Source organism: Protopterus annectens, chromosome 1.part1 (assembly GCF_019279795.1).
Source record: "Protopterus annectens isolate FY-2018-M chromosome 1.part1, PAN1.0, whole genome shotgun sequence".
NCBI lineage: Eukaryota > Metazoa > Chordata > Ceratodontiformes > Protopteridae > Protopterus > Protopterus annectens.
Genome location: NC_056726.1, coordinates 1,125,088,609 through 1,125,097,473, shown reverse-complemented (window position 1 = coordinate 1,125,097,473; position 8,865 = coordinate 1,125,088,609). Strand labels below are relative to the sequence as shown.

General features: G+C 36.2%; 1 protein-coding gene across 1 annotated transcript in view; it reads left to right on the top strand.

Moving 5' to 3' along the window:
• Positions 1 to 878: 878 nt before the first annotated feature.
• The window catches only part of LOC122815657 (vomeronasal type-2 receptor 26-like), a 79,583-nt gene continuing 71,596 nt past the window's right edge, over positions 879 to 8,865 (top strand). The window contains exons 1-2 of the mRNA XM_044088346.1: positions 879 to 920; positions 1,548 to 1,671. Coding sequence (XP_043944281.1) covers positions 879 to 920; positions 1,548 to 1,671 — 166 coding nt within the window. The remainder of the gene's footprint in view (positions 921 to 1,547; positions 1,672 to 8,865) is intronic.

Here is an 8,865-nt window from a genome sequence, read left to right as displayed (position 1 = left end):
AGCACTTCACCTCAAGTTATGGCAAAATCCTTGCTGAAGGTATAATGATTGTATCTTTCTTATAGATATTGTATATAGCATTTAATGTAATTTTCTAGGAAATGCCACATATATCCAATGATAGCAAGTTTGTATCCACTGACACAAATGGACACACAAACACACACACACAAACACGCACACACACAGAAACACAACATTCAAAATATGGTAGAGAAAATTAGACACATTTTAATCAGTGTTCACTTAACATATGGTTTAGAAGCTTATACATGCAGTAACCATCACACATGCCATACTGTCATCTTTTTATAGAGATGCAGAATCATGCATTGTGGAAAACAGAGACTTAAGTGGTTTTGAATATTCTCATCTACACAGATTTCACACAGTTTCTTTTAGAATTTTACTTAAAAGTGCAACATTAGGACAGCACCTGTCTGCCTGATGGCACAGAGGCAGATGAGCTATCTGCACTACTCCTGAATGGAGTTAAGAATCAGACTCAAGCTGCTGATTGGGGGGTGGGGGGCTGGAGGGACAGGATAAAGTTACCAACAGTCAGCTCTCCTGTCCCTATGGAAGAATGAAATTAAAACTTAGTATCTATCTGGCTTCTAGTGGAGACTAAGAGCCTCACAAATCATCTCTGGTTAATGTAGGTGGGTGGACATGATGTCCTGACATTGCTGCATTATTTTACCTCTCCATCAGTAAGGACAAATGACAGACACTTTCAGAATATTGACCTCCAGGTACCATTATCACAGCTTGTCATTGGAACCCTCACTTCCCAGCATATAAGACAGTTAACAATTAGGACATCTCCAAAAAAGAGTCAGGGGCCACTTGGCAAAATGCACCAGGTAGGAGAAACCATGGGGATCAGCATATGGGAAACTAAGGATGAACAACATGAGGTAGTGTGGGTTTGAGGAGAGGGCAAGTTAAAAAAAGTTTAGCACAGCACCTTCCACAGATATAAATTGCTTTTGAAATCCAGTATGATATTCATTGTTTAAAAATTGGCAACATCATACATTGTATTTATGTAAACCAATGAGTAAAAAGGTCGCACAGACAAACCAATGAGTAAAAAGGTCACACAGACAAACCAATGAGTAAAAAGTGTGTGATACCTTAAGCTTTATTGAACTGAATGTGTCCATAAAGACTTAAAAATAAAAAGTAAAACATCATGGACATTAAAAAGCCATTTAACTGAAACACTTGATGTCCTTAAGGGGTCATTTGCCTATATCCCATGAACCACTATTAAAGGAGGGTTAAGGTGTCACACAGTGAAAACTCTAGCTTGGCTAGATTTTTCTTGTAGTGTTTACATTATATACGTGTTCTATGCTACTAGGTACAGACTAAAGATAGATTTAATATGGTATATCACTAGAAATATTACATGTACAATAACTGCATATAGATTTATTTTTCAAATAAATTCATGAAAACAGTTTTGCTTTCTGAAAAGTGCTTTGCTGTTTTAGGATATACTAGCAATGATCTCTTTGCTCTTAAACATTTTATTTCAGGTGCCAAAGTCTGTGTGCAGTGAAGCCTGCCATCCTGGATACAGAAAAGTTGTGCAACAAGGACAGCCATCTTGTTGCTTTGATTGTATTCCTTGTTCAGATGGAGAGATTTCTAACATATCTGGTAACTAATGTCATGTTACTGAATTCCTTCCTTATTCAATATTTATATCATAATGTGTTTACCTCACTCAAGCCTATAATGCCATTTAAGCATACTTCCAGTTCACACCCATAGCTCCTTATATATCCAGTCCTTTTTTGAGCCTGACTTTGTTAACCGAGTAGTATATCAACTAATAAAAGGCAATATTAGAGAGTGCAAACAGTTATTAACAAAATGGCAATAAAATGGTCAATCTAGGATGTCTTGAAGTACAGAAATGAAACAATTCATTTGCATTTGTCATATTTTCATGTTTATGTTCATATTTTCATAGCTGAGTATCCTACTTGTTATTAAGATATATGCTGTGAAATGCCAAGGTAGGAGCCTGGAAAATTCATTATCAGTGTCCATTTATATCATATTATACTTGTGATATTGCTAGACTTGTGTCAGTAGTTATGAAAATAAACAATAGTTCCATATGTACTTAATATTTCAAAAAACAAGTGACTTGCAAACTGTTGCAAGACGTCAGGCAAAACTTTAGATATTCTTGAAGAAAACTTTCTTTGATATTTGCATTGTGAGGTATTCAGTGTTACTTATATTGCCAATTATATAATTAAGCATATGCTTTCATATTTCTGCAAATGTCTCATAGGTTCATAGGTTCATAGGTTCGTAGGTTCATACTAGGCTATCTGCCCTGGGGCAATTATAAGCTTAGCCTTGATTTGAGTATACTGTGCCCTTTTTAAGGTTTAGTTTACTGTGCCTCTGTCTAATTAATAAACATGGTCTCACAGAGGATGTTCATGTTGTCATGTAAAATCTTATGTCTAGTTAACAAAAAAGTTCTAACAATATATATTTTAGGTAGAACAGTTAACAAGATATGAAAATTTGTTTGTAAAATGTTAAACAAAAAAGGGTTTGTGTGCATTATAATATATTATTTATGGAACGAATATAAATGCCCTAACTATTACCAGTGTAAAGAATACTTCTTACTAATAACATTGCTATTTGTATAGTTTTAATAGCTTTTATTTTTCATAAAATACTTACATTTGTTTATCTTATGCTTTTTAAGTTTATTTTTCAGGAGATGCAATAGAGTGTGAGATATGTGTAGCATGTTGGAGTTGTGACAATTCCATAACACATAGGTGTTAATGAGTTAAACATCACATGTGTCTTTTTGGCTTTTCCTGGTTAGGGGTTGCCACAGTGGAATTCCAGTCCACTAATCATTGGCAGTAGATTTTTACGGTGTTGAGTTGCCAGCCCGTCTCCCAACCTTCAAAGAAGGCACACCCACATGCACCTGCCTGCATGTCTTTAAAGTTCACTTGACTGTGGGGAGGACATGCAGACTCCACATAGAAGGCACTCCAGCCGAGAATCAAACCGGAGAACCTCTTACGGTGAAGCCAAAATGCTAACCGCTGCTCCACAGCAGTTCTAAAATGATTTAAAATGATTTAAACACCACAAATACTCTGAAAGGCTGTAACTATTATAAATCAATTAATTAAAATGCAGATGTAAAGTGTTGTCAACATTGATAATCATGTGACATTTTAAACACCTACTTTATGTGGTATGAAGTTCTTGCTAAGTTTGTTTTTGGAATTATTCACTTGTTTATTTGATTATTTCTTTGCTGGTTAGTTTATTTGTATATTTATTTGCTTGTGTGTTTGTTTTTTGACATTCAAAAACACATTTGAATAGATTTTTCTCAACCAAGACCCAGGACAGAAGCATAAATAATAATAATAATAATAATAATAATAATAATAATAATAATAATAATAATACTAACAATAATTATAAGTTTTAACATTTTATTATTGCTATTAGTATGATTATTATTAGTGTAATCATTGTTGCTATTATTATTGTTAATGATACAATTAATATAAGAAGCGCTATCTAAATTAGCAAAGTTTTCAAAACTTAATCAATTTTAAATTTACAGTTGTCCTCTATCACTAAAGCCTCTATAACTGTGTTGTGAAATAATCAGTAGTGCGACTGATCCAAGACAATCTAGAGAAACATAATGTAACTATGAGAGAGACAATTTGTGCTACATCCCTGGACTGTTTACAGATTCAGGAGTAATTAATGCAATTTCTAACATATTCTTTTAGTAGCTTAAGAGACTTTTCTTAATTCTGTAGGGAGCAAGTTTTAGACAACAAGTGCCATTTTGGAGAAGGTTGATTCCTCAATCTGTACACAAGGTGGTCTAGGATGGTTTGGGATCCACAGTAGCCTCACCTTAGCATTTATACTTGAGAAAGGGAATTCGTCCTGACTGTCTAGCTTCAGTATTTTGTTCAGCCCCCATATCACCCTCCCCATAATAGGGCTTTCTGTAAGTACCAAGAATAAATATTGAATGGCTTTTTGGATGCATTTAACCTGGTTTACTCTAAGATTATCTAAACATCCATTGTTTAATTTGTGATTGAGTTTTGTCCTGAGAAGCACTCCTTTAGTAATATTTATCTAGAAAACTATTAACCGATCTTATGTCCATTACTTGTGACCTAAAAATGCATACAATGTTACCAATTCTTTCTCAAAGGAATGTATCACTGTAAGCTTCATAAATGTTTGTTCAGCCAACAACAATTCATTAAGGAGTCTTTATTGTTTGTCGATGAATCCATAATATTTAATGTATCAAAAAGCATCTAAAATAAACCTTGATAGTGTTGCTTCATCAAAAGGCCATCATACTTTAACCCCTTCCTGGTTTGTCACCAATTGCTGTTGTTGCTGAAAAAAAATCCATTGCAATTGTCTGTATGACTGTTCTAACCAGATTTCAAACTAAATGCCTACCAGTCTCTGACAAGCAAAAGCATACAGTCCCATTCAATGAAAATTAAACCACCAGTAATGAAATTTATTTGCCCCACTCACTGTTCTGTCATTGCTCATTGAATCATGTCCATGTTTTTACAGATTGTCACCCTTCCAGATGTCATCAAGTTAAAATATCAAATATATAGATAGAACATGCCTCAGATATGAAAAAAAATTACTCTGTTCAACAAAGGTGGAAAGTTTGTTGACATGAAATCTATGTCTGCTACATCTCTCTATATTCAGACATTGTAAAGAAACTTATTTGACAACATTCACTTCACCTCAAACACCAGGTAAAGCAACATTTGTAATCAACTTCACAATATGTACTGGACCACACTATGGTATAATGACACCCTTTATTCTATAGGTGATACTCCATGTCTCCATACCAGCTTAAATCTGGAAACATTAATGGAGTTCTATACCCTGGTGTCTCTCAAAAGCCTTCAGTATGATAACTTACAGTTTCCTTCAAAATAGACTGATTCAAATTACAATCACCACTTCAACCATTCAAATGTCACCACACCACTTTAGTACAGGAAATAATATGTGTTCTGTACCTTGGTTTCTCTAAAACCTTTACTATCATGGCTCAACATTAAAACTGGAACTAATAAGACTTGCTTGTGCAATGGAGGTTGCAAAAAGCTGTGACAGCTTCCTTGTTTATCATTCATACTGTAGTATTACGACATTCAAAAGTTTTCAGGTTTTTTTGTTGGCTTGTGTACTGGGCTCCACAAAAGGACGTATTTGTGTGACTTTAACATCTTCTTCTTCTTTTTTCGGCTTTTTCCCGGTTAGGAGTCACCACAGTGGATCACCCGTCTGCTCATGATTGGCAGTGGAGTTTTACGGTGTCAAGTTGCCAGCCCGGCGCCCAGCCTTCCATCGAAGGCACACACATGCACATACTCACGCCTAGGGCCAATTTAGAGTGTGACCTCAACATATGGGGTGATAATGAATATGTATCTGCTGTTAATGAATTCCTCTTTATTATGAGGAATATGAGTTTTATTCTGGTGATTTCCTTTGTTACCAGGTGATTAGGTCATATGTTTGACTTAGTGACCCAGCTTGTTGTTTCTTCCTCTGACTACAGGGATAGAACCCATGTTGTGGTCTGATTACCTCCTCAGTCAGTTTGCAGTCACACTGCTTCATTTTTATAACTCCACCTTAACTTGAATTGTTATAATGAAGGAATTGAAGCTGATCAGCTTGCTTCTGCCTTCCATCATTCCATTTGCAACCCAGTATTGCAGGACCAGGTGAGTTGTATGCATCTTATAATTTTTATTTTTTATTTTACATTTGTTGACCGGGATAGTCCAACTATATGCATGTCCATTTTCAGCGGAGGACCGGGGAGAAAAGCCCCAACGGTAAGCAGATACAGCATTACATAATACCAGCATTGCATATTACAAACAGACTATTTACAGAGATTACATAAGTAAGCAAGTTAAACAAGTTCCACAGGTTAGAGTTAATCCCGAGCGTAAGTCAGGATTAAATTAAATTATACAGTAAGATGGTTAACAGATTTTTACACATTCTAGAGAGAGTTAGCCAGGCTTGATACATTGACATAGCCAGTTAAGTGACAAATGTTGTTTGAGTCTAGTTTTAAATTGACCTAAGGTGGAAAGTAAGGTAATAGCAGCTGGAAGAGAGTTCCAGGATCTACTTACAGAGTTTGCAAAGAGAGAATCACCGGCTGTTTTATTAATTTTGCTAGTCTGAATAAGTAGTTTGATAGAGGATCGAAGTGGTCTAGGATTGTTATAGGGAGTGATAATATTTTTAAGTGCAGGAGTATTGTCCGGATTATAGAGGATTTTATAGGCCATAATCAGTTGGTTATACTGGATTAGGCTGGGTAGTTCAAGCCACCCAAGCTGATTTAGATTGATGCAATGATGTGTCCTAAAAGGCAACCCAGTGGCAAACCTGGCAATGTGGTTGTAGCAAATTGAGAGTTTGTTAAGGGTAGTCTTGTTTAAATTCGAGAGTAGAGGGGATGCATACAGAAGGGTTGAAAGAAGGTGAGAGCGAGCTATGGCAATTTTAGCTGGAGGGGTTAGGAAGGCTTTTATTCTGTAAAGTGGCCCTAGTTTTTCATTGATGGTTTTGATAGTTTGGTTAACATGTAGGTCAAATTTTGGATTATTGTCTATGATGACACCTAACAGTTTTGTAGAGGGGTCAGGGGAGATTATTGTGCCATCATCTGATTTTATGGTAAAGGTGAAAGCGGTAGACCTACGTGTTGGTAAAAATAACAGCATTTTAGATTTTTGGGGATTTAGGATCAGACGATGTTCAGAAAGCCAGTTTTCTATCGTATTAAAGGTAGTCTGGGTAGCTGACCATAACTCTACTGGAGATGTGGTTGAGCAAATCAGAGTAGAGTCATCAGCATATTAGATACAGCTGACTTTTGGGATGACAGTATAAAGGTCGTTAATGAATATGGAGAACAGCAAGGGCCCTAGTATAGAGCTTTGTGGTACTCCAAGGGTGTTAGGTAGAAGGTTAGAGAGTTTGTTCTGCCAGAGGACAGCCTGCTGTCGACCATTCAGGTAGGATTGAAACCATTGAAGGGCTCTAGTATCTAGACAGAATGTTTGCAGGGTGTGGATTAAAAGTTGGTGATCAACCATATTGAATGCCTTGGAAAAATCCAAGAAGAGGGCTGAGGATATATAATTATTGTTGCAATTATGGTTTATGGTGTTGGTAAAGGCTAGGAGGGCTGAAGTAGTGCTGTGATGAGGACGGAAGCCATGCTGAGTGTCTGCTGTAAGGTGATTCTGGATTAGGTGGTGCATGAGTTGTCTATGAATGCATTTTTCCATAATCTTTGCAAGTGGAGAGAGTATAGCTATTGGCCTATAATTGGAGAATTCAGTAGAGCTGCCTCCTTTGTGAAGTGGGATTACAAAGGATATTTTCCAGATGGTGGGAATTTTAGCTTCTACTATGGTTCGATTGATTAGTATTGAGACGGGGTAAGCAATAGCATCAGCTGAGTTTTGTAGGTACTCAGCAGGGAGTTGATCAGCAGAAAGTGTAGTGGGTTTTAATTTTTTGATCAAGGTACGGATAAGTGAAGTGGCGACTGGTTGGAAGCTGAACGCGAGTAGGTTTCTAGGGGTGCTACTTTCAGGACCAGGTGAGCTAGGAGGTAGTTGGCTAGCTAGGGCTTGAATTGTCTCAGTAAAGAATCAGTTAAAACTGTCAGAAACATCTTCAGGGGTTTTATAAATAGTAGCAGCAGGGATTGGGTTTGAAGTTTGTCCAGGATGTAGTAGATTATTTAAACCTGCCCAAAACGTCTGAGGGTTATTTTGATTTACTGTCTGTAAATTACAGTAGTATTGTTTTTTGTCTTGTAAAATTGATATTTATAATAAAACAGTAATGTCTTATCTGGGTCTGCTTACCCTCATATACCTTTTCTACCTCATTCTTCAAAATGACTGGTTTGATACAGAAATCTAAAATATGAAGAGGTGTAGTGGGGTGATCATAAATGGAGGTAGCATGTTATCCTTAAAGACAGACTGAAGATTGATATTCATTACATGGTTTATTAAGATCTGCCATAAAAAAGGGAAATGTTCATGTATACAGTGATCTTATTTGCAATGCGTTGACTAGCTACATTCTTTTGGGAGGTGAACATTTTGAATAATTCTACTTTCCTTACCAACTGCAGGGTGCTTTCTGTTGAAGAGTAGGAACTAGCTAGTTAATTCACTACAGCTAAAATTGTTTAAATGACAGCAGCATCTTCCTCCATAATTAGTTCAAAGAAAGAGTTCCTAATCCAGATGGGGACTCTTCCATGGCCTTTGACTAAGTTTCTGATGCTGGATTATAGTAATATCATCTCCTCCATTTCAGGTATGAATCCTGTCAGCTCCAGCCATACCTCTCAACCTCTTAAAGTAAGAAATCTGGACAAAGACATGAAAACGTGGTACAAATAGAGACGATTTTTAAATATTGCTCTTACAAACTTAGAAAGTTGATAGAATAACAGGTTTTGCATTAGCATGAATTTTTCTGAAGGGTATGAAGTATAAAACTCAAATGTCTGTCATAATTTCTAACTTCAATCTTTATTGCCAGAAAGCCACAATTTTATGAAAAACGGACCAAAATACAAGACAAAAATCTGGATATTCTGAGAAAATTTGTACAGTTGAGAGGTATAGCTGCAGCTCAGAACCATATCCAATTAGGTTTACAATTGTCAGCCTCGCTGCACTTTTGTTTATGATTTATCACAATTTCCTTTTTTCT